Below are 25,399 nucleotides of genomic sequence, written 5' to 3'. Positions count from 1 at the left end.
CTCTGCCCCTCCTCTGCTTGCCCTTTGTCTCTAAGTAAATAAACGTTTATTTAATTAAAAAAAAGGGGGGGGGGCGCCTGGGTGGCTCAGTCGGTTAAGTGCCCGACTTCAGCTCAGGTCATGATCTTGCAGTCTATGAGTTCAAGCCCCATGTCGGGCTCTGTGCTGACAGCTCAGAGCTGGAGCCTGCTTCAGATTCTGTCTCCTTCTCTCTCTACCCCTGCCCTGCTCATGCTCTATCTCTCAAAAATGAACATTTTTTTAAAAAAAGGACACAAATGCTTAGACAGCATTGTTCATAGTAGCAAAAAATTAAAATTAAAAAAATGCACACATGATTTATTATGTGTCTCACTCTTTTTTTTTTAAATGTTTATTTTTGGGGCGCCTGGGTGGCTCAGTCGGTTAAGCATCCGACTTCGGCTCAGGTCATGATCTCACGGTCTGTGGGTTTGAGCCCCGCGTCGGGCTCTGTGCTGACAGCTCAGAGCCTGGAGCCTGTTTCAGATTCTGTGTCTCCCTCTTTCTCTGACCCTCCCCTGTTCATGCGGTCTCTCTCTCTGTCTCAAAAATAAATAAATGTTAAAAAAATTAAAAAAAAATAAAATGTTTACTTTTGAAGTTTTGAAGTTTATTTTTGAAGTTTGTCCCCATGCAGGAACCTCACGATCATGACCTGAGCCTAAGTCAAAAGCTTAACCGACTGAGCCACCCAGGTGCCCCTTGTGTAAATTCGTAAAGGACTGTCAGAGGCTGGTCCAAGACCCATTCTTACTACAATCCCAGGCTGGGAATTGCTATCCCCTTTCCATAGATGAGGAAAATAAGAATAAGTGTGGGTAACTGTATTTCTTGAGATCATACAGTGTAATATAAAGTGGTAATGGTGAGGTTTTGACTCATCTAAATCCAAAGCCTGTGTCTCCAATCTGAGTAAGTTTTCCATTCAGAGTCCCTCCCCTCTCAAGCGCACTCAGAAGGGCTCTCAGAGGAATGACAGGTCAAAGTTCTGAGCAGAAAGGCCCCTGAACCTAGTGTTTGTGGTAGGACCTCCTGGGCCAGCTCCCTACACCAGGTCAGCCCCACACAGGGTCATAGAGCATCTGCCCTTTCCACAGGATGACCTCTCATGTCTCCCACCTAATCTCATAGCCCAGTCTGAGAAGGTGGATTGGGCAAATCAGAAGTGGTGGCTCATTTTCAGGGCGAATGCCTCCAGGGTCACCAAACTGGGAAAACCCTGTCTGCCAAGAAAGAACGGTTGACCAGTTCCATTGGCAGCTGTTTGCTCGAACTCAGAGAAGGGTACCCCCTGTCCCACCAGCTCTGGGGAATCAGACCAGTCCAGGGGCTTCTTCGAGACTGAAAGGCAAGGCTGAGATCTGGTACAAAGTGCTCTCTGCAGGGCGGGAGCGTCCTTTCTTGAAGACACAAACGTGGGTGGTTTTGCCCTTGTGCCGTTTTCAGTTTACTTGCCGGTGTTGACAGGCTGGCGTGCAACCTGGACTCCATTCTAAGTGCTGGCGTCCAGGACGAGATCAGGCGGAGTTTCTGCTTACTGACTGCGGTCTGCGCCCAGGTGTCTTGGGGGGGTGGGGTGGGAGGGGGGCGGTCAGGCGCGATAGCCAAACGGAGGGGTGAGCGAAGAGGCCAGACGAGGTGACTGCATGACTCGACCCAGGCTCCCCATAGCCCCGAAGCTGCAATTAAGAGGCTTCCTCGGGCTCAAAAACGGGAGGTCACTACCCCCACGGGATGTCCCCCGAGCCCCCTCGCCCGCCCCATGTTCCTACCAGAAGCCACACAAGACGGCGTCTCCCCACATCTAAGGGGCCCCAACCGACGGCTTCCAGCGAGCTGGGCGCCGGCCCCTGACCTCTGGCTTTCTTTCCACGCCCCTTCCCCGACCAGGCACGGGCCGGGACGCCGACGGGGCCCCACGCACCCACGGCAGGCGCCCCCTACCCAGCCTTGGGACCCTGCACCGCTTCTGGGAACCGCAAACCCACCCTGGGCCTGGGACCGGAAAGAAGTCGTAGGGATGTTGAGCAGGGAGCACGGACCTACGCTTCCGGTTGCTCACTTCCGCTTCCGCCTCTGACCGGGGTTCCGCCTTCGAGAGAGGAGATTGTGGCGTCGGCGGATTCCAAGCGTTTCGAGGTCAGGGGCCAGGTAGAGAGGTCCGCAGTTGGGGAAAGCTGGTGGGACCCGGCCATCAAGGGTCTGTGCCCCTGCGAGAGGCGAGGCCGGGCCTTCGGGCGACCTGAAGAGGGGAGGCGCGGCTCCCTGGGGTCCGCGGTCCTGAGACTGGGAGGCCGGGGAGGACACGGATCTGGGAGGTTGAGGGGTGAACATAGAGCCCAAACCCGGGGTCTTGGGTCCTGGGAGACCCCTGAAGCCCTGACTCTGCTGCCTTCCACCCCGCGCCCTGTGTAGCTCCAGACAGGATGATCGAGGTTGTTTGCAACGACCGTCTAGGGAAGAAGGTCCGCGTTAAGTGCAAGTATCCACCGGCGGCCAAGAGGCAGTGGTTCCTGGGGCACCTCAGTCTGTGTTGTAGGGGGACTTTCCTGGGGGAGGGGGCGGATGGGGTCCTGGTAGAGTGCATTCAGCCCTGGAATGTCCTCTTCCACGTTCTACCTCCCCCTTCCATTTTCCTTAACTCCTCTGCGCCCAGCACTGATGACACCATCGGGGACCTTAAGAAGCTAATCGCAGCCCAAACTGGCACCCGTTGGAACAAGATCGTCCTGAAGAAGTGGTAAGTACAGTGGTAGAGCTGGGCGCTGGACAGGATCAGTCCAGAGGTTTGGGTTCCAGAGCCCTGCAGGCAGCCCTTTGCTTAGGCAGGGTTTCCTCGGCTTGCCTCTAGTATGAAAAGCCACCTCAGGCTTCTGTCTAAAAGGTTTCTATCCCACAGGTACACGATTTTTAAGGACCATGTGTCTCTGGGGGACTGTATCCTTTGTGTGACTTCTTGAGGAAGGGTCTGCATACCCGACTTGGTTCTCTTTGTTCCGTGCTGGAATCTATGTGCGATTGTGCGCATAAAACGTTTAACTTAGTGCGCAGCACATGGCAAGCATTTCGAAAATGGGAGCCATGTAATTATTTTGTTGGGGGAGGAGGGTGGGTGGTGAAATATTTTGACTTGGCTTAGAAGACACTTGAAGGTCAACATGTTTCTTACTGAACTCTACCTGAGTGTGGACAGGAGGCCAGGATGGAGTGAGTCTCAGGCATGTCTGTTGTGCAAAAGGAGCATCAACTTTTTTTCTTCCTTCCTTCCTTCCTTCCTTCCTTCCTTCCTTCCTTCCTCCCTCCCTCCCTCCCTCCCTCCTTCCCTTCCTTCCTTCCTATGGTTTGGATTCTTTCCAAATCAAAATGACCCGGTTCAAAATGCCTTTCTTGGGCCCTCAGGCCACTCTGACCCACGTGTGCAAGATGAGGGGGGTGGAGCTGGAACCCACAGTGAGAATTCCTTAACACCTTCACTTCAGATGAAATCCACGATGGGATGAACCTGGAGCTTTATTACCAATAGAACAGAATTCCTTCCTGCTGACCATCCTCCCCTCCTGTTTCCTCTCTGGTCCCACCCTCATTCCCCACACTGGTATGGATGCTTGTTTTTAAAAACTCCTGTTAATAAAATATTAGAAGTTGCATCATTGTTGTCCTCTTTGAGCGAGGCCTTATGTAACATGGGGAGGGTTGACATCTGGTTGTCACTCTACTTTCTACGCAGCTGCTCAGTGAGAGTTCAGGATCAACTGGATGTGACCCAACCCGCAGCTCTGCGTTTTGCCATGGGTCTGTGAAAGAGGTCGTGGGATTATTGTCATCCTAATAGATTAGCGAGTGTCTGGGTAAGGACACTGGATGTAGTACTAAGGAATACGGGTTCCGGATTGAGACCAACTATGGTTGGAATCCTGGCTCTGCCACCAAGAGTGATCCTGAGCAGAGTAGTTAACTTCTGAAAGCCTTCATTTCCTTATCCAAACTGGAACTGAGAGTGTTTACTTCATTGTGAAATGTAGATGAGCTAAAGCAGGGTTAAGCATCCACAGGTCCTGAACTTTTGAAATCCCAGAGGACAGAGTGTGGCAGGGGCTGAACTTTGGTCATTAGTGGTGGGATTTGGGGAAGTCCGCCTCTTCGATTCGAGGTTTCCTGCTCTAAAAAGGAGCACCATGATGGCACCCACATCTCAGAGACAGTGCAGTTAAAATAGCGGGATGTCTGGCACAAAGTGTTTTCACCTGTCTCCAGCCTTCCCCCAGGTATGAGTAGACAGGACACCAAACACCCCATCTGTGTTCCCTGGGCCACAGATCCCAGGTCGATGTTGGCCCTTTCCCAGAGCTGCATTCTGGATCCTTTTTCAGGAGCTTCACCCAGAAACTTGCCCTGTCCCTTTTCCCCACTCTTAATTGACCTGGGTGATTTTCTGCAGTACGTTAACATGTCCGAGTCTAGCCTACTGCTCCTCCCCTCCCCCTAAATTCCACCCAGTCTTCTGCCTCCTCCCTTCATTTCATTACCAAGCTTCTTGGGAGGTGGACCTGCCAGCCGCCTGGTTTTGCTGGCCTGTAGTTCATGGAGGATGATCTCGCCTTGGTCTCCATTAGACACTTCCCTTCTTAGGACTCACCTCCCTCCTGACATCAGAAATAACTATTTCCTGGGGCATCTGGGTAGCTCAGTCGATTAAGCATCTGACCCTTGATTTTGGCCCTGTGTTGGGATTCTTTCCCTCCCCCGCCCCGGCCCAGCCACACGCACTCTCAAAAATAAACAAACAACAACACATTTCTGGTTCCTGATACCTTGTTCTTCCTACTTTTAGAGTTGTCTCTCCCCATATTTGTTTATTTAGAAACAAACCTGAGTTGCCTGGGTGGCTCTGTCGGTTAAGCATCTGACTTCAGCCTAAGTCATTATCTTGCCAGTCCTGAGTTCGAGCCCAGCCTCCAGCTCCATGCTGACAGCTCAGAGCCTAGAACCTGTTTCAGATTCTGTGTCTCACTCCCTCTCTCTGCTCCTCCCCCACTCACACACACACACACACTCTCAGAAATAAATAAACATTAAAAAAAAAAAAGAAACCCAATAAGGTTTTTAAATATATCAGCCTTTGACAAGGTGGTTGTTTGTTCATTTCAAATCAGCATAGAAAAGTACAGGCTGAAAATAAAACCCTTCTAGCCCCATTCTCTCTCCTGAGGTCAGGTCAGAAAATTCCAATTTTATTTTTAAAAGATGACTGCTGAGGGGCGCCTGGGTGGCTCAGTTGGTTAAGTGTCCAACTTCATCTCAGGTCATGATCTCATGGCCCGTGGGTTTGAGCCCTGCATCGGGCTCTGTGCTGACAGCTCAGAGCCTGCAGCCTGCTTCAGATTCTATGTCTCCCTTTCTCTCTGCCCTCTCCCACTTGTGCTATCTCTGTCTCTCTCTCTTAAAAAATAAACATTAAGAAACATTTCTAAAAAATTGATAGCTAAAAGATGACTGCTGATATTTGCTTGTAAAAGCAATCCAAATGTTTTGTTAAAAATTAAGTTTTTTTTTGTTTGTTTGTTTGTTTGTTTTTTTTAGCATATTATTATTGAGAGCATGAGCATGGGAGGGACAAAGAGAGGGGGAGACACAGAATCTGAAGCAGGCTCCAGCCTCTGGGCTGTCTGCACAGAGCCCAACGCAGGGCTCAAACTCACAAACCACAAGATCATGACCTGAGCCGAAGTCAGACACTTAACCCACTGAGCCACCCAGGCACCCCTAAGTTTCTTATTTCTCAACAGCACCCCTCCCGCCAGTAACAATTGTTAACATATTTGAGTGAATCCAGGAATCTGAAATACAACCTGTAGTTTTTATACAATTGGGATAATTATGTGTTCTGTGATATACACTCTTCAGTGCTTTATTTTTATGTTAAGTAGGCTTTACACCCAACGTGGTATTCAAACTCATGACCCTGAGATCAAGTCACATGCTCCACTGACCGAGCCAGCTAGACACCCCAGTAGCTTTGTTTTTTATGCTTTAATTTTCACCTTTCTATATAAATTATCTCATTCTTCATTAGTTTTTTTTTTTTTTTTTTTTTTTACTGATATTTGCTTGTTTTGCTTTTTTTACACAAAAAGGCAGTAGGAGGGATTTGTGATGATGGAACTCCCCTGTCTGGAACTGTGGATGCAGGACTTTGCATTTGTCACTCAAGATGTAGGAGGAAAGATGGAATGCAGCCCGTATTATAAATGAATCACATGACTACACCTAAAGGGGTGAGGAGAAAGGAGCTGACCCAAACAACTTCGGAAAAAGCATTTTGACTGGATACTGGAAGGCTAAAGACAAAAACAATTACACACAAACACTGTACTCTAGTTAAATAAATTCCTCACAGCATTGTGACTGAGCAATTCTGGAACGACTTTTGAACATAAGTAAACACAGGGTGGAACAGAGGGGTAAAGAAATATATTGTAGATAGTGAAAGCCAGATTTCTCACGGCTGGAGAAAGAAGTTACAAACAAGGTGGGACGGAAGGAGATAGAATAATCCAGCCCTGCGAGGCTGGATTAGAGTGGGAAGCGGCAGTATGGACTCATGTTTGTAGTTTAGTGTGCAGATACCTATGTATACACATATATTTCCTTGCTTTATCCACTTGGGCCCAAATGAGTGACACCCCAGTAGCAATGGACATACCCAGCACATAGATCTTGGTTTCTAAATACCATTCTCCAATGAAAGGAACCAAGGCTTGCAGAAGTGATTGGTTCCAGAGCTGGGACAGAGAATATACAAGCTGAGCCTGGAATATCTTGTGGTGCCAGGAAGTAGGAAGTGCTCAAATAAAAAGGATGAGAGCATGTAGAAAGGGCACAGAAGCCAACCTGTGAAAGAGCTCCCAGTGGCCAAATTTGGAACAACGTGCACAACAAAATAATGATAGTATCGGACTATAAACAGAAGAAAACAAATATCTTTGAGCCCATGCTGGTATCAATAAATAATTGAATATATAGGGGCGCCTGGGTGGCTCAGTCGGTTAAGCATCCGACTTTGGCTCAGGTCATGATATCACGGTTTGTGGATTCGAGCCCCACATCGGGCTCTGTGTTGACAGCGTAGAGCCTGGACCTTGCTTCAGACTCTGTGTCTCCCTCTCTCTCTGCCCCTCCCCCACTCACATTCTGTCTCTCTCAAAACTAAATAAACATTAAAAAAAATTTTTTTTAATAATTTAATATGTAAATGGGGAGAAGGGACAACTCTTTTATTTAAAAAAATTTTTTTTTAAATTTTTTTTTCAACGTTTATTTCTTTTTGGGACAGAGAGAGACAGAGCATGAACGGGGGAGGGACAGAGAGAGAGGGAGACACAGAATCGGAAACAGGCTCCAGGCTCTGAGCCGTCAGCCCAGAGCCCGACGCGGGGCTCGAACTCATGGACCGCGAGATCGTGACCTGGCTGAAGTCGGACGCTCAACCGACTGCGCCACCCAGGCGCCCCTAAAAAAATTTTTTTTAAATGTTTATTTTTGACAGAGAGAGACACAGAGCATGAGCAGGGGCGGGGCAGAGAGAGAGGGAGACACAGAATCTGAAGCAGGCTCCAGGCTCTGAGCTGTCAGCCCAGGGCCTGACGCGGGGCTCGAACTCACCATGAGATCATGACCTGAGCCGAAGTCTGATGCTCAACTGACTGAGCCACCCAGGTGCCCTGGAACAACTCTTTATTACAAAAAGATTCCAGTTAAATGTAGAAGGAAAAAGGGAAATAAATCACCATAGTAAGAACTACTGTAGACCAGAAATACCAATAGATGCTAAGATTGGTGGGCAAAAGTTTAAGCAGAAGTAGGATATTTGCACAGTCTCAAAGTATCTCCCAAAAAGTAATTCATTACAAAAAGGAAAATAGTTGCCTTAACCAATCAATCAAAGTTAATAACATCACGAATGGTAGGCAGACTTTAAGATGGTCCCTAATGATCCTCTTGTCCCAGTATTCACATCTTTGTGTAACCCTTTCCTCTTGAGCATAGACCAGCCCTATCTTCTGACAAATAGAACATGGCAAAAGTGATGGGATATCACTTCTGAGATTAAGTTGCAAAGAGACTGTGGTTTCTGTTTTGCTTGCTCTCTTGCTTTCTCACTTGCTCATTGATGAAAGCCAGCTGCCTTACGGAGAGGCCCTCAGCCAATAGCTAGTGAGGAACTCTTCTTCAGTCTGTCATCCCCTCAGTAACTAAATCCTTCAGGCAACCACATGAAGGAGCTTGGGAGTAGATCCTGCTCCAGTCAAGCCTTCAGATGCGACCACAGCCTTTTCTGCTGACATCAGCTAAACTGTGCCTGGATTCCTGACCCATAGAAACTGAAATAATATTAGTGTGAATCCACTAAATTGTGGGATAATTTGTTTTGCAGCAAAAGATGTCTTAATGCAACTAGTAATACATTGCAACATCATTGATCACCTGGTATGATGCACTGAGAAGGGCACATTGTCCCTGGATATCCTTCCCAAGAACACATAGCCTCAATCAGATCATGAGAAAAATATCAGACAAACCCTATTACCACAAAATATCAGAATGAGGGACATTCTGCTTTTTGAAAGTTTCAAAGGTCATGAAAGACAAGAAAAGACCTACATGTTATGTACTGGAGGAAACTAAGGAGACATGACAATGTGGATCCTGAGAAAGCTGGGGAAATTCTTTTCTAGAGTTTAGTTTAATTAATGGTATTGTACTAATGTTGATTTCCAATTGTATTTACAAATGTTTGATCATTATTCTAAGGCAGGGTTTCTCAGCTTTGGCACAGTTGACATTGGGGCTGGATAATTCTTTGTTGAGGATGCTGTGCCTTGTAGAATGTTAAACAACATCCTTGGCTTCTACCTACGAAATGCCAGTAGCATCTCCCTCCCTACCATTTGTGACAACCCCAAATGTCTTAAGACCTTGTCAAATGTCCCCTGGGGAACAAAATCACCCCTGGTGATCTCTGTTTCATTATTTACTTTTTTAAAGATTTTATTTTTAAGCAAACTCTACACACAATGTGGGGTTTGAATTCATGACCCCAAGAGCAAGAGTCACATGCTCCATCGACTAAGCCAGTCAGGTGCCCTACCTCTGTTGTATTATTATGTAAGATGTTAATATAAGAGATGGCTGGGTAAAGAGTATATGAAAAATCTACACTATTTTTGCAACTCTGCACTAAGTTGAAAATCATCTCTTTTTTTGAGAGAGATAGATTTTTAGGTAGACTCCATGCTCATTGTAGAGCCAGACGTGGGGTTCAATTCCATGAGCCATGAGATCATGACCTGAGCCAAAATCAAGTTGGATGCTTAACCGACTGAACCGCCCAGGCACCCCTGATAAATATTATTTCTTATCCTCATTTGCATATGGAGAAGCTGAAGCACAGAGGTTAAGTAATTTGTTCAAGGTCATAGCAAATGGAGGGCTGGGCTTTGAACCAAAGTAATCTAGCTCCTTAATGCTCTTAACCTACTACATCCTGTCTCAGATTCCTTGTAGACATATTTCCTTGTATTTCATATCACTGCGCCCCATTCTTTTTAATGGTCACATGGGTCTAGTTCCAGATGAACTATCATCGTACTCTTCCCTGTTGGTGTCTGTGCCTCTCATATCTGTCTCCAGCCCGTCCTCAGGCACCTCCTCAGTGTCCCACAGGTGCACACTCAACTTTAAATGGATTCAAACCGAGCTCACCATCCTCCTATCGGCGGGTCCTCCTGTGTCCCTAGCTAAGTGGTAATGCCAACACCCACCAGTCACCCAGGACAGAGGCAAGAGCCAGACTGAGAGGCAAGGACCTAAGTAAAGTAGGTTCCAAAGGAAGTAGAAGATGTTTGGGTCAGTGGCATCGGACAGGGTTAGCCTTGCCCAAAAGAAAAAAGAGAGAGAGAGAGGTGGGAAGATAGCTTTGGACATCTGGAGAAAGCAGGTGGGTAGAGGGAGGATGGAGGAGCCAAATTTAGGCTTCTGGGTTCTTCGCGGCTCATCACCAAGGCGACTACGTCGCTATGGCAACAACTAAGGCAGCACCAACTCTTTCAAATACCTCGTGGGCTGCCGTCACCCCCAAACCACCCAGGCACTTCCGCATGGGGGTTGCGGGAACGGTTTCGGAAGGCGGGATACTGACGCAGGGACCAATCGGATGGGGCCTGTGGCGAAGGATGCAAAAGATGGGGTCGGGACTTCTTTGTAGCTCGCCAAAGGGCGTTGAGAAGGACGGGCTCCTTTCCCTTCTCTACCAGTTAGGGGCCGAGTGAAGAAGGGGGCGGGACCGGGGTGAGGCCGTACGGGGGCGGGACCAGGTAAAATGAGGGGAGGATCCGCCCAGTCTTGGTGCTACCCAATAGGAGGCCAGAACACCTCTCCGGACTGTTGGGGTGCCCAATGAGCATCGTCGCCAGGCCCCGATGCGAGGAGCTCCGAGCCAATCGGCGGCGGCGGTGGGTGGGCGCGGGCGGCATAGGCGGTGCGGCGGAGGCGGAGCGGGCGCTGCGGCAGGAGGGAAGATGGCGGACGAAGAGAAGCTGCCGCCCGGCTGGGAGAAGCGCATGAGCCGCAGCTCAGGTGCCGCGGGGGTCGGGGCTGGGGCGGGGCCGCGCGGGCCCGCGGAAGCAGGGCTCGAGCTCGCCCCTCGGGCGCAGCGCCGCCGCCCGATTCCCGTGGGGTCTTGGCTTCTCCGCGTCTTCCTAGGGTAACGGCCCGGGCTCGCCCCGTGGGGGCTGCGAACCTCTGGAGCGGGGATGCCGGAGGAAACTGAGGCAAGGGGCGGGCCCGGAGAGACCCTGCGCGCTGCCGGGGGGGTAAAGGGCCCGTGATTCCGCAGCAGTCCCCCGGGTGATGGCCCTAGCCCTGCCCATCCGGCTGACACCTTTTGGCCTAATGCACCTGACGTCCCCGGGGAACGCCTGTGCACCCCGCTGGGCCCAGGGGACACTCCTGGGGAAGGACACCCCAACCCCATGCTCAGGGCGTGGCTCCAGGGTGGTGCTCGGCCTCGGGTGCACAGCCTATTCCTGCCATCCCCACCTAATGCTGAGTCTGCGATATCCTCTCGGTGGTGTTCTGCCTCAGGATGGTCCCTGTGCTGGGAGCCCGATTTCAGGCTTATCCACAATAATAATATCAATAACAGGGCGCGTTCATCTCACCGTCCAGCATTGTGCCAGGTGTTTTAAGTGTGTTCTCTCTCTCGCTCTCTGAATGACCACAACTGTAGGAGGTAGGTAGTTACTATCCCCATTTTGCAGGTGAGGAAACTGAGGTCGGGAAACTTAAGGAACTCACCCAAGGTCATTCATTCCAGGGGGGCAGGGGCTAGATTAGAACCCAGTCAGTCTGACTGCAGAGCCCCCTGCCCTTGTCACCGCAAACTCCTGAGGATCAGGCCCAGCATTTCACTGCACCGCCTCCATAACCCATAAAAATTGCAGTCACAGTTATTTCTGTTAATTGAATGCCAGGCACTCTGGTGACCGCTTCACGTGTATCATCACTATTCTCCACATTAACCCCATGAAGTTAGGTCCTTATTCTTTCACTTCACTCCCTCTTTTCAGATGAGAAAACCAAGGTTCGGGGGGATAGAGGCCGTTGCCAAGGTTTTAGAGTCGGTCAGTGGCTCAGCTCTCACCCAGCCTGCTCCAGCCCCGCTCTGTGGCTGCAACCTCGTGATGAATCTGATGCTCGGCCCAGTTCTGGGCCCCCTCTCTTGCCTTTTCTGCCTGCCCCCTCCCTCCCTGATGGTCTTCCTCAGGGGTGACATTCAGCTCTTCCTGGTGCAGGGTGCAAGTTGTCCACGCAGCCCAGGCAAAATGTCAGCCCCCGGAATGGTGCCTGGGCTCTACTGGGTCCTACTTCAGTCTTCTTCTTTGCAGCCTTCACTCCTTCATGCTCCTCAGGCCCTGGGTAATGTCTGGCCCCCAGCCGTGCTGGTCCCTAGTTGTGCAGCACTGTGCACCGAGTACGGATTAAGAAGAGAGCTTTTGTGTTTGACACCCTGGGTGTAATTCCTGCCTCCAACCCGGTGTTCCTGGAGCAGAGTTTATACTCAGGAAGCGTTACCAAAGATGGGGAAAGGGAGGCCTCGTTTTTGTCGTCTCTAAAATGGAGGTTATAGCTATCACACTCTTCAGGTGTACCGGCCACTATCCTGAGCATGTTACAGATGCGAACTCATTCCCTTCGAACAGCCCGACAGGCGGGTACCGGTGTCTCCATTTTATGCGTTGAGAACGTGGAGGCCCGGGGAGGGGAGTTCATCCAGCGAGTGACAGAGCCAGATTTGGACAGGCAGTCTGGCTGCCGAGTACGTGCTCCGATCCGCTCCGTGTCCCCCTGGCTTCCTCTCTTCTGTCACCCTGGGTTATTTTCCTCCTTGAAGTTACCAATAACTAAAGTTGTGATGTTGTCTTATTTGCTTGTCTGGTGCCTCTCTGCCCCCACCTAGAATGTTAGCTCCCTGAGGGGCCAGTGGCACGTGGTGTAGGACACAGTGGATTTGCTGCATGAAGGCATCCCATCGGCCAGTCCCTTATCTTGGCCTCAGGGTGGCGTCCTGTGAGCAGGTCCCAGCTGAATTCCTCCCCCCCCCCCCCCCCACTCCAGGCAGGGTGTACTACTTTAATCACATCACTAATGCCAGCCAGTGGGAGCGGCCGAGTGGCAACAGCAGCAGCGGCGGCAAAAATGGACAGGGCGAGCCCACCAGGGTCCGATGCTCACACCTGCTCGTCAAGCACAGCCAGTCACGGCGGCCCTCGTCCTGGCGGCAGGAGAAGATTACCAGGACCAAGGAGGAGGCCCTGGAGCTGATTAATGGTGAGCAGGGCTGGAAACGGGTTGTGTGGGGGGGGGGGTGTGTGGAGGGGTCTCCGCTCCTTGGGGGCCAGAGCTGACCTTGTGGAAATCACCCCAGCTAATTCAGCCGTCAGCGTTGGCTGACACAGAAGTGCCTGTACCCGACCTGAGCCTCGCCCACCCATCTGTCTCTCCTTTTTCTTTCTCTCTGGCATTGGGAGGGTGAGCCAGGTTAGGAAGGGAGGGCCCAGCCTTGGGGGCTGGCAGACCCGGGTTCAGATGGTAGCCATGCCCCATAAGCTCTGTGACCTTGGGGGACTTGTGCAACCTCCTTTGAGACTCAGTTTTCACCTCTGTAAAATGGGCACCGTCACACACCTGCCTCTGAGGCCCATGGTGAGGATTCAGTGAGGTGAGAGTGTTCGGTGCACGGTGGGCCCTTGGACAGTGGGAGTTATTGTTGCTGGTAATGTCATCGATCAGGGTTCTGGGGCACATATGTGGGTGGGTCAGGAGAGAGGTTGGAAAGGTAGCAGCTTAGAACTTGCTAGCAGACTTCGGTTAATTAATTCTGCCCTGAGAGAAGAGGCTGTTCCTGTCTCTGTTCCATGGTTCCTCCATGGTCTAAGCAGTAGTGAGCAGACAGACTTTCTCTTAAAAGGTCAGGTAATAAATTAGGTTTTATAGGCATACGGCTCTGCTTTGTAACTGATAGCAGCTTGAGATAATATGTAAACAAACGGCTGTGTATGTGCCAATAAAACTTTATTTACAAAAGCAGAACTTAGCTCATTAGGGGCCATAAGTTGTAAACCCTGGTGTAGGTAGAGCTGCTGGGTATGGCCGCCACTCCCCACACAAGGCTGTTTTCACTTAAATTAATTAAAACTAATATTAGAGACTATTCCTCATACTGGCTGTACTTCAGGTGTTCAGTAGCCACATGTGGCCAGCGGCTGCCATCTTAGCGCAGATAGAAAACATTTCTATCCTTATGGCAAGTTCTTTTGGGTGGTGCCGGTCTGGATCTCGCGTGTGGTTTTATCATCCATCCAGGCTCTGCCACCGCAGACCCCAGACCCCTCCTGGGCTGCTCTTACCCCATATAACCAGTGCCTTACCCAGACCCAGACAGCCCGGGTTCCCATCTGGCTCTGCCCCAGCCCTGGCTCTGTGACTTTGAGAAAGTTACTTAACATCTCTGAACCTGTCTTTTGACTTGTAAAGTGAGTATTTTGACCATTGAACCTATCTCCTAGGGTAGTTGTGAGCACTCTGACCTAATGCAGTAAAGCCTGAATAACAGTTCCTGGTGTCCAGGAAATGTTCTCTAGTTGCTGGCGGTCATTAGGGTGGTTGTTATTAGCCCAGGCCTGGCCAAGTGCACACTTGGTCAGTATTGGCTGTTTTACTATCCCATCCCAGTATTTGGCCTATAGGATATTACTTACCCAAACCCACGCACCCCCCCCCCCCCCCACGGTGTCTAGCACGATCCATGCATGGCCCCTGTGAGCCTCCTACCTCAGCATTATAGAGAGGAGCAGAGTTCATGCACAGAATCAGGACTGAGCTCCGTGAAGGCAGGGACTGGCTTTCTTCCCACCATATTCCCAGCGTTCAACACACAGCCTGGCCTAGAGTCCCTGCTCACAGCATTGTTTCAGGAAGCAGCGGGAAGCGAGAAGGATTCCTAGCAGAGGAAATGGCAGAAGTAAAGGCCTAGGGCAAGGCTGTAGCCAGGACTCTGGGGAAAGACCCTTCAAGGGCATGTCCCAGCCAGGTTGAGGAGGGCTCTGAATGAGTTGAAGAGTTTGGGTCCTTTCTGGAGACGGCAGGAAACACACGGCTCCATGTGCCTGGGGGCTGGGCCTGTGACGCTTTGCTTTCAGGAGAGAGCTGTGTGGCTGGAGGGTGAAGGGCCGGGGAGGCCGGGGGTGCCCAGAGCCCAGCTGGTTGGGTCTAGCAGTGAGCGACGAGCGGGGGTCTGCCCACCTCAGGGGAAGCAGAGGAAGTAGGTGGGGAAAGCCCAGAGAATCACGAGGGGACTTCTCGAGTCCTCCCAGCTCAAATGGTCCCTGTCCTGAGGCTTTTGGAGCCACGAGAGTGGGCAAGAGGTAATAGGCATTTGGAGATCGAGTGACAGGAGGTGCCACCACTGGCGGAGGGGACTCGGGTAGGGGCGCACTCCGGAAAGGGACTCCTGAAATCTGAGGAGCCCGAGGAAGAGCTGTTGGGGGCAACTGCGAGAGGGTCCAGGTTCAGCAGAGCACCCAGGCCAGAGAAGGAGACCCTTGGGATGATCCTGGTGAGAGATGGCAGGAGGCTGAGGCAGGTGGGCACGGGGAGATCTGAGCGCAGCTTGGAAGGAAGGCTGTCACACCCTGGGGACTGCCTGGGAGGGGCAGGTGAGGGTGCCTCCCCATCTCCAGGAGGGACGAGTGTGTGCCTGGTGGGCTGATACTGTGGTGGGAGCGGGGGCGGGGGGGGGTGCTGAGGTCAGCTTAGGCCTTGGCGAAGGGGTAACTGGGAGGTGCTCCCAGGAAGTAGCCGGGCTCTGGGGCCTAACCTTAAGTTGGCGCAGACTTGGGGGTGTTAGCAGGGGCTGGCTGCACATACCTGCGCGGATGGCCTGGGGGCCCTGCAGCTCCAAGCAGTGTGACCTGCTGGGCCAGGGAGCGGTGAGGGGAGCAGATTCTGGAGAGTTGAGAAGGCAGAATCAGGAGGACTGGGTAACGGATTAGTTGGGTGGGAGTAGGGTAAGGTCAGAAGCAGTGTGGCCCGTCCCAGAGTCACACGGAGATGGAGCCTGGTGCCAGTTGTGAGGCCTTGAGCAAGTGTCTTTATTCTCTGAGCCTCAGCTGCATCATCTGTAGAATGGAAACAGGATGGCCTGAGATCCAGGGGCCGGCAGCTGACTACCCAGCAGAGCACTGGGCTCAGTGCCTGGCACTTGCTGTCCCCACACGACCCCCATCACTCGGGCACGCGTGGCTGGGCGCAGAGGTCTGGGCAGGGGCTTGGGAGCCTGGTGCGCTCAGCGTGCAGACCCTCCGGTGACCCTGGCCTGCTGACTCGGCGTCTTGGAGCGGGGCTGGGACAGGCTCCCGGGGGGTCGTTAGGAGAGCGCAGTGAGATTGGCCCAGGCCGCGGTGCGCTTCGTAACCAGACGCTCGGGTGTGCCGTGCCAGCAAGCTTGGGGTGTCGGGGCCCGGTTTTCTCTTCGTGAAGGTGGATGTTCCCTGCGTCCTGGGCTCGGTCCAGGTGATCAGGAGATCAGGATTTGGGGTTGACTCTCATCAGTACCCATTTAGATCCGGCGCTCCCCCACTGCCCCGAGGGGACGGGCTGCCCGCAGTAAAACCAGTGTCCGCATTTTCTGCTGAGGCACCTTTTCCCAGTGTCGGCTCCACTGCAGCTGCTGGGCTACGGCCAGGCCCTGTCAGGGATCTGAGGACCAGCTGCCTGTCATTGCCAGTGTCCTTGTGTAAGGAGGCCGGGCTGTGGAGAAGCCCTCTCCACCTGCTCCCCGTCCCTGAGGGTCCCAGGGAGGCCCCGGTGTGAGCAGCAGTCCCCTCAAACATACTCACACCCGGGGTCTGAGGGTCAGTGAGCACCTTTGACCTAGTGTCCCCACACAAGGTCAGTGACTCAGGAGTATTAGCAGGGGCTGGCTGCATGTACCTGCATGGATGGCCTGGGGGCCCTGCAGCTCCGAGCAGTGTGACCTCACGGGCCAGGGAGGGGTAAGGGGAGCAGATTCTGGAGAGTTGAGAAGGCAGAATCAGGAGGACTGGGTAATGGATTAGTTAGGTGTGGGGTGGGTGCTGGCTTCAGGCTGGGTCTCTGGCCTCTCTGGGCTCCTCCTTCTGGATCTTGGGTCTTTTGGGACAGCAGACCTAATCCTGTCACCTTTTTCTCTGTCCAGGCCCCTTCCCTAGTTTGTCCCTGAACCTTTTTAGAGTCAGAGGCCACCCCATTATTCACTCACTTTCACCTAAATGATTATAGTGTATTAGCTCGGGGTGTTGTAACAGAATACCACAGACTAGGTATTTATTTGCCATAGTTCTGGGGCTGGAAGTCTGGGACGAAGGTTCTTTCTTTTTCTTTTTTTTTTTAATGTTTGTTTATTTTTTTTAATTAAATTTTTTTTTAACATTTATTCATTTTTGAGACAGAGACAGAGCATGAACGGGGGAAGGTCAGAGAGAGAGGGAGACACAGAATCCAAAACAGGCTCCAGGCTCTGAGCTGTCAGCACAGAGCCCAACGCGGGGCTCAAACTCACGGACTGCGAGATCATGACCTGAGCCGAAGTCGGACACCCAACTGACTGAGCCACCCAGGTGCCCCAATGTTTGTTTATTTTTGAGAAAGAGCATTAGCAGAGAGAGAGGGAGACACAGAATTTGAAGCAGGCTCCGGGCTCTAAGCTGTCAGCACAGAGCCCAATGCGGGGCTTGAACCCACAAACTGTGAGATCATGACCTGAGCTGAAATCAGACACTCAACTGACTGAGCCGCCCAGGCACCCCTGAGATGAAGGTTCTGACCAATCCAGTTTCTGGCAAAGACTCTTCCTGGCTTGGAGACAACTGCCTTCTCGCCGCACGCTCATGTGGCCTTTCCTTGGTGTGTGCACGTGTGGAGAGAGAGATGGAGCTCTCTGGTGTCTCTTCTTATAAGGATACTAATCCTATGGGATCAGGGGCCTCCCCTGTGAGTTCATGTAACCTTAATTACTTGCATGAAGGCCCATCTCCAGATACAGTCACATTGGGGGTTGAAGCTTCAACATATGAATTTGGGGGGACACAATTCAGTCCCTGACATATGGACTGACAAGTAGTAACTGTCAGGCTTGTTTCACCCCAGCCACTGTTCCAGCAGTAACTACCCCTCCTGGTAGCCCTTCTGGTGGGAGCTGCTATAATCAGCCCATTTTACAGGCCAGGCAAGTAAGGCTTCGAGAGGCAGTCACCCCCACAGAGGGTCATAGAGCTCAGGATGGGAAGAGCTGAGGTCTGAATGCAACAGTTGTTTACCCTCCTTAGCCTCGGAGACGCACTGAGCCGGCCAGCCCGTGATCTGTCAGCAGCGACAGGTGCCCTGCTGTCGTGCACACAGTTTCCGGGGCTCCTGATCTGCCCATCCTGAAGCAGGTGGAAGTTCCCCACTCCAGACTGGAAGGTCCTTGAGAGGCTGCCCCTGGGTCTGCCTCGCTCTCAACTGGAGCCCCTTTGGATGGGTGCTGTCTTGGTGAGGGGTGTTGATGTGGGCAGGTTAGGCCAGGGCATTGCCAGGTGGGCAGGGGAGGGTTTCCTTTTCACCCTCTCTTGAGCATTTGGATCTGAGATGCACAAAAAAAAGACATGAGGTTCCAGCATTTCTGCCTGAAGAGCTGAGGGGGATCCCTCTCCCTCCTTCCCCGTGGCCTGTTTCTGTCTCATTTATTCATGAATTTCTTCAGCATTAGCACCTGTTCTGTGCACAGAGCTGGGAACTGGGAACCCAGCAGTGAGCAAGGCCAACCCAGCCCTGCCCTCTCAGTATGAGGTGACTGACAGACCACAGACAGGACATTGGTAAATGCACGGAGGCTTCCTCATGCAGTGGGGGTCTTAGGAAAGGCTCCTCAGTGAGGTCAGAGGACAGCAGACAGGAGGAGACCATTAAGCAAAGGCCTTGAGGTGCTGGGGCAGGGCAGGACTGGGAGGGGCGTCATGGGGGATGGGGTAATACTGAGCTGAGGGGATGCACAGGGTTCTGAGGGTTCCCTCGCATCTTGGCTTGTGGGCCAGACTCCTGAAGGTCAACTTCTAGAAAGGGGAGATTGGAGGGGCGCCTGGGTGGCGCAGTCGGTTAAGCGTCCGACTTCAGCCAGGTCACGATCTCGCGCTCCGTGAGTTCGAGCCCCGCGTCGGGCTCTGGGCTGACGGCTCAGAGCCTGGAGCCTGTTTCCGATTCTGTGTCTCCCTCTCTCTCTGCCCCTCCCCCGTTCATGCTCTGTCTCTCTCTGTCCCAAAAATAAATAAACGTTGAAAAAAAAAATTAAAAAAAAAAAAAAAAAAAAAAAGAAAGGGGAGATTGGAAAGGAGTGTTTTGGTTTTGATTTTTTTGTTTAACATTTACTTATTGTGAAAGACAGAGCACGAGCAGGGGAGGAGCAGAGACAGAGAGGGAGACACAGAATCCGAAGCAGGCACCAGGCTCCGAGCTGTCAGCACAGAGCCCGACGCGGGGCTCGAACTCACGGACCGTGAGATCATGACCTGAGCTGAAGTCGGACACTTAACTGACAGAGCCTCCCAGGCGCCCCTGTTTTGTTTTGTTTTGTTTTGTTTTGTTTTGTTTTTTTTAAATTTTTTTTTCAACGTTTATTATTTTTGGGACAGAGAGAGACAGAGCATGAACGGGGGAGGGGCAGAGAGAGGGAGACACAGAATCGGAAACAGGCTCCAGGCTCTGAGCCATCAGCCCAGAGCCTGACGCGGGGCTCAAACTCACGGAGCGCGAGATCGTGACCTGGCTGAAGTCGGACGCTTAACCGACTGCGCCACCCAGGCGCCCCTGTTTTGTTTTTTTTTTTTTTTTTTTTTTTTTTTCAACGTTTATTTATTTTTGGGACAGAGAGAGACAGAGCATGAACGGGGGAGGGGCAGAGAGAGAGGGAGACACAGAATGGGAAACAGGCTCCAGGCTCTGAGCCATCAGCCCAGAGCCTGACGCGGGGCTCGAACTCACGGACCGTGAGATCGTGACCTGGCTGAAGTCAGACGCTTAACCGACTGCGCCACCCAGGCGCCCCTGTTTTGTTTTGTTTTTAAGTCACTTAAGGCTCCTGTCCAAGCAGAATGTTTTCTGAGAGTTGGCTGGCCAGGGAAAGATTTGGGTGCTGTGAATGGTGGCAGGTAAAAGTTTGGCTTTTATTAGATTTTTAGGCTGCTTTCAGTGTATGTGTACCTTGGCCAGGCCGTCTAGTCTCAGGGATCCCTGCTGACTCACGGCCCCAGCTGCTGGAGGATGTGGCAAGGAGGGGCTTGCCCTGGGCTGGGGGGCTGGGCCTGGCCCTGCAGGTGCGGGGCCTGTGCGGACAGTTATGCTTCCCGGAGGCAGGCAGGTACAGCGGGGAGCACTGCGCTCAGGATTCTCCGGCCAGCGTATTGGGGTCCACACAGAAAGGAAAGGAGGCAGAATCTTGAGGCTGCCCAGGTGAGGCAAGGAACGATAAGCAGAAGTCCAGGGAATGGAGAAGGAGGCCTGTGTTCGTGATGTCCGGTTCAGCTTGGATCACGGATGGACGCAGCTGGCACAGGGGGGCCCCCTAGCCGCCCCGGGGACGTGTTCGACCACACCAGGGCGGTACAGGCAGAGGCCACCACAGCCTACAGGGGGTGGGGCTTGTGTGACATCGGCGAGCCTTTCTGACCAGGCAGCGTACCACACTGACGGCCGGACCAGACTGAGACGTGCGGGCAAGGGAGACCAGGGATGGGCAGATTGGACAGAAATAGGGGTAGCGTTCTCACTGGGATGCACAGCCCTCACAGAAGGGAGAATTGTGACAGCAAGTGACATTTGTCAAGGTCTCCGTGCCGGGCACCGTGCTGTGTGTTGCTGTGGCCTGCTGGAAAGTGGCTAATGGTTCAGAGGCAAAGGGATGGTCAGGACATGACAAGAGTGACAGGAACACGGGACAGGCAGGGTGGTGGGGACAGCCGTGGAAGCAGCCAGGCAGATCAGGTTCCAGGACATCGGTTGCTGCCTTGACGTGCAGCAAGATGGAATGATACGTGTGTGGTCATGGCTGTGTGTTTTGGTCGTGGTCCTCGCAAAGTCTGCGCTAGCTCAGCGTCAGGCAGATGGCCCTGCCTGGGTCTCTGGGCTTCAGTGCACGAGAGAGAGATTAATCAGCAGTGTGTCTGGCGCTCAGACAGGATCAGTGGAGGGAGTGTCACGGTGGTGTTCAGAAACGCACTGGCAGGTAGGACAGGGTGATCCTCACCTGCGGTGTGGGCTGGGTGGGTGTGTGGAATGTCCCCAGGAGAGTAGCTGTCAGGGAAGCCACGTGGGAGCAGCTCAAGGTGAAGAGCCATTCTGGTGGTCTGGGGCTGGATGTCCTGGGGGCCCCGCCCAGTGGCTGCACCCTCGGTGGGGTGGGGGGTGATGGTGATACAGGGACCAGACTAGCAGGAACACTCACTCATGTGCCAGGCCAGCTGGTTGGAGCAGGAGGGAGGCATTTAGGGGAGGAAGGGATGGCTTCTGGCTGCAGGAGCTCCTGCCTGGACTCCAGAGCGACTGGGGGCTCCTCCCCACGGTGCACACACAGTCCTTCCGCGCGCTCTGCGCCCCACACGTGAGTTACCCAGGTGCGCTGTGCTGCCCTCGGCCTCCCTCTCCCCGCAGGGAGAATCGGCGCCCAGTGGGGACAGTTCGCACCCCATAGAGGGTGAATCCAATGCCTGGTACCAACACACCCTTTAGGGGCAGCTGGGGGAACTGTGTCAGCCACCTCTGGGGCCATAGTCGACGTGAACAACACGTGTCTCACCTAAGCTGCCTTGTGGTCTCTTCACAATGCGCCAGTGAGCAGCCTGGACCTTCATCCCGCTTTCTATACATTGGACAACTGAGGCCCAGGGGCTGAGGAGTTAGCCGGCTCCTGTGGCAGAGCTGGCCTGGTCCCCCGGGCTCCTCCCTTTCTCCTAAAAGTCTCTAGAAAGTTTCCCCATCACTGCCCCCGGGGGACCTTGGGCTGGGTGGGAGGGGGAGCCTGGGTCCCAGCATCTCTCTTCAATGTCAGCCCAGCCTTCTGCTGTCCTCCCCGATGTATGTGTGCAGGGTAGGAAGAGGTCATGCTGTGTTCATGTCCCGTTTGTGGGGGGAGGCGGTGGAAGTGACAGCGGGGGTGGAAGAATGGGGGTGAGCCCAGCATGGCTGTCGAGGCCACTGCGGGGCCAGGGTGTGCACACATGTGGAAGGCACCGTTTCTTGGACAGTGTGACTGCACACACGTCGGGGGTGGGCAGGCGTTCGTGGATGTGTGTGAGGCCAGTGTTCACATGTGCGTGTGTGCAAGGTAGGGCAGGGGTTGCATGCCGCCCTCCCTCTGGAGCCCTCCACCTCGTCCCAGCCTGCCTTTGACGCGCCGTCTCCCTGTGTGTCCCCGTTTCGTGTACGTCTACAGGCTACATCCAGAAGATCAAGTCAGGAGAGGAAGACTTTGAATCTCTGGCCTCACAGTTCAGCGACTGCAGCTCGGCCAAGGCCAGGGGAGACCTGGGTGCCTTCAGCAGAGGTGCGCAAGGAATGGGCACTGCCGAGCTCTGGGGGGGCTTCTGTCCCATCAGTGGGGGTCCCCTAGCCAGGTAGAGGTTGGGTGGGGCGGTCCCTGCTGCAGAAGCCTTGAGGCTCCACCAGGTGGCAGCACAATCCCTCAAGCTTCAGTGGTTGCCCTGCTTGGGGGTGGCTGGGCCACAGAGCCTCCTGCCTGGTGTCCTTCAGTCCTGGGGTGGGGGGGTCGGTCTGCGTGTCTCTGTGCAGTTGTCCCCATCAGGGACCCAGTAAGGTAGGTACTCTCCTCCTGTTGGGGGTATAAGGCTGAGTCCCCTGAGCGCCCCAGGGCCTGTCCCCTAGAATGCCCCTCCCAACACCACCTTCAGGAGTGGGGACAGCAGGAGAGAAGGGAGGAGGGTGAGGGGAGGGTAGCAGCCCTGGCTTTAGGCCTGTCTGGCTCAGGCAGTGCAATGGGAGGAACAGAGGAGAGATCAGCCACCACCCCCTCCTGTTCCTCCTCTCCCCCTCCATACTGGGGTCTGCAGAGCATCAGGGCCCGGCCAGAGATGGGGTGAGGCGGGAGGGGGGGCGGTGTCGGCAAGGGGCTGTGAGCCGAGGCAGGCAGGACAGATGATGTGGCGGGGGCTGGGATCGGGGGGCCCAGGGAGGTGAGTTCATCACTGAAATGGGTCTCTAAGTGCACAGCAGCACCTCTGCCTGCCATCCTTCATGCTGTCCTCAGGCTTCCTGGGGCTTCTTAATGGCCCTGCCGCCCCACAGTGACAGGGCCGTAAACCGCGTGATGGATGAGCAGGAGGCTCGGCGCAGGTGGGAGCCCCATCTGCCCGCCCTGCCCGGTCGTGGCCCGCGGCCATGTCTTGACCCCCACGCCCCATCCCTCACGCTTCCCCAGGTCAGATGCAGAAGCCATTTGAAGACGCCTCCTTTGCACTGCGGACGGGGGAGATGAGCGGGCCCGTGTTCACGGATTCCGGCATCCACATCATCCTGCGCACAGAGTGAGGGGTGTGGGTGGCCCAGGCCCGGCCTGCAGGGTAGGGCGGGGCTAGACGGGTGGCTGGGCCCACGGACCCTGCTGCTCCCTGCTGGCCACCAGGTGCCCCTCCCTGCTAATGTCACAGTATTTATTGTTCCCAAAATGGCCAGGGGTGGGGGAGCTCTTCACCACTGGGGGCTCCCTCTCTGCCCCCAGTTGGGGCTGTCCCTGCCAGACTCCTCTCCCCTTTAGGAATTGACTTCAGAAGGGCGGCTGCGTGGGGAGGCTCCCAGACAGAAGGGGTGGGGGTGACCCGTCCCAAAGAGAAGGCCTAGTCAGCTGAGCTGCCCCCTGCGTCCCCCGACCCAAGTCCAGGATGGGGGCAGGAGGCCCCCGGTTGTTTCTGGTTATGCTATGTTCCTCTATTCAATTGCAAAAAGCACATGCTCCACTTGGGGCCCGGGCCGCCCAGCCGCCTTGGGGCCTCGCTGAGCATCAGTGCAGCACCCCCCTTGCCCTCCATTAAACTTGGAACCACTGCTCTGCTGTCCTGTGTCTCGTTCCGTCCCCGCTGAGGCGAGGGGGCAGCTGTCGGAGTGGCAGTCCTGTTCCGCCGTCCCTAGTGTCCAAGCTGCATTTCCTCCCTGAGAAGCTCCTCTTCATCCCGGGCCCCGGGGGCTCCTAGCAGGGAAGACACCAGTCAGCGCCAGTGGTCCTCGAACTCGGGTGTTCAAGAATGTTCTAGAAGGCAAGAGCAGTGCACTGGCCCCGCATCTCTGCATGCGGCAGACCCAGGTGGAGCTGGGGATCTGCAGGGGATCCTTGGAGAGCCAGACTGAAGCCTCCCGCCCCCACTGCGCCGGGTGCCCTCCACACACACACACACCCCCATACCCTCCACAGGCCGCTCCTAAATAGAACAGATTACATCCAGCACCCTGATGCCTGCTTCCCTGTTACCACAAATGCTTCTGGCAGGTTGTTCCTGGGTCCTGCCTCCTCCTCAGATGTTGTTACCTTAGCAACACGGAACCGGCGGGAAGGGAGAAGGGCCACTGCCAGGCACCTCTGAGAGCGGGCATCCCGCCCGGCCCTCTGGAGGAGGGCGTCCCTGGACTGGACCCTGGGTAAAAGGCTGTCTTGGGAGCAGAGGGGATCCCTGTGGCACATCAGCTGGACGCACCTGCCCGGTGGCCTGCGGGTGTGGCCCCCCTGGTTTCCGTCACCTCACAGCTGCCCCTGTGCCAGGGCCTAGGCTGGGGGCCCAGTTCATTCAGGGGGTTTGTGGGTTTCACCCACTCTGCCCCCTCAGTTAATGGGAACCAGTCCGGATCGGGGGGGGGGGTGGGGGATGGCAGGCTAGCAGGGCTCGGGGACCTGAGCAAAATAAAGGCCTGCCCAGTCCTACTGACCCCAAGGGAGGCCCCCAAGACTGTCTCATAAACAGTCACCTGGGCCAACTCCCATCTGGCTGGTTTCTGGAGCGATTGCTCTCTGCTCACTGCCTGCCAGAGTGTCATTAGGAAGGTTTAATGGGTTTCCTCTCAGCTCTGGCAGGCTGTGGGGGGAGCCGGCGGGCTGGCTGCACCTCCAAGCAGAATCTTAACATCGCCTGCGGGGGCCACGAGGCAGGCAGCAGCCCGTCCCTCGTTTGCACCAACAATTCTGTGGGGTCCCGGAGGGCTCACCCCCCCACCCCCACCCCACCGAGACAGCAGAGCCTCTGGGAAGGGGCAGGAAAGAGGGCGGGGCAGGGGGGAGGGTGTGGAGAGGGGGTTGAGACGCCGCTGGGGAGTGTGATATGTTTTCCTGGGTGGGGTTGGCAGGGAAATGGTCTTTGTGGCATTCCCTGTCACTTTGGGCGTGTGTGTGTGTGTGTGTGTGTGTGTGTGTGTGTGTGTGTGGCTATGTGACTCTAGTTATCCCTAGGTGTGTGTCCTGGGTGACACTGGGAGTCCCCCTGACTGGATGTGACCACTCCCCTCCGTGGACCTCCTCCTCCCTTTGTCCAAACAAAAGAATATGGCTGTTAAGTAAACGTGCCCGGAGTCGGCTCAGTGTCAGGCTGTGGCTCCCCTCACCTGCTGCACATTCCCACCCGCTGCCTCCTGCCTGGAGGTGGGGCTGTAAATCCCAGGCCTTCTGGGGACGACGAAGGTGCATTCGTCCCTCCTGGCCCTTTAGTCGGGCATTTCCCCGCCCCAAATGCCCTGGGGACGGGGGTGGTTTCCA

At 54.1% G+C, this 25,399-nt stretch overlaps 2 protein-coding genes across 4 annotated transcripts; both read left to right on the top strand.

Annotated features, from left to right (window-relative positions):
* The first annotated feature begins 2,100 nt into the window (after nt 1-2,100).
* On the top strand, nt 2,101-3,668 carry UBL5 (ubiquitin like 5). Of its 3 annotated transcripts, none has more exons than XM_025916102.2 (5): nt 2,101-2,160; nt 2,437-2,503; nt 2,678-2,761; nt 2,921-2,958; nt 3,501-3,668. In XM_025916102.2, exons 2-5 carry the CDS (start codon nt 2,448-2,450, stop codon nt 3,542-3,544), a joined length of 222 nt encoding a protein of 73 aa, XP_025771887.1. In that variant the 5' UTR covers nt 2,101-2,160; nt 2,437-2,447; the 3' UTR covers nt 3,545-3,668. The 3 variants fall into 3 exon arrangements, with proteins under 3 accessions (XP_025771887.1, XP_025771889.1, XP_025771890.1); XM_025916104.2 differs by having other exon boundaries at nt 2,101-2,172; XM_025916105.2 differs by having other exon boundaries at nt 2,110-2,180.
* A 6,844-nt stretch (nt 3,669-10,512) lies between these two features.
* Nucleotides 10,513-23,706, top strand: PIN1 (peptidylprolyl cis/trans isomerase, NIMA-interacting 1). The gene is made up of 4 exons (XM_025916119.2): nt 10,513-10,656; nt 12,697-12,909; nt 22,082-22,192; nt 23,084-23,706. Exons 1-4 carry the CDS (start codon nt 10,599-10,601, stop codon nt 23,191-23,193), a joined length of 492 nt encoding a protein of 163 aa, XP_025771904.1. The 5' UTR covers nt 10,513-10,598; the 3' UTR covers nt 23,194-23,706.
* The last annotated feature ends 1,693 nt before the right edge of the window (nt 23,707-25,399 follow it).

Source organism: Puma concolor, chromosome A2 (genome assembly GCF_028749965.1).
Source record: "Puma concolor isolate L17-30 chromosome A2, mPumCon1.1.hap2, whole genome shotgun sequence".
Taxonomy (NCBI): Eukaryota; Metazoa; Chordata; class Mammalia; order Carnivora; family Felidae; genus Puma; species Puma concolor.
This window is presented reverse-complemented; position numbering and strand designations above follow the sequence as displayed.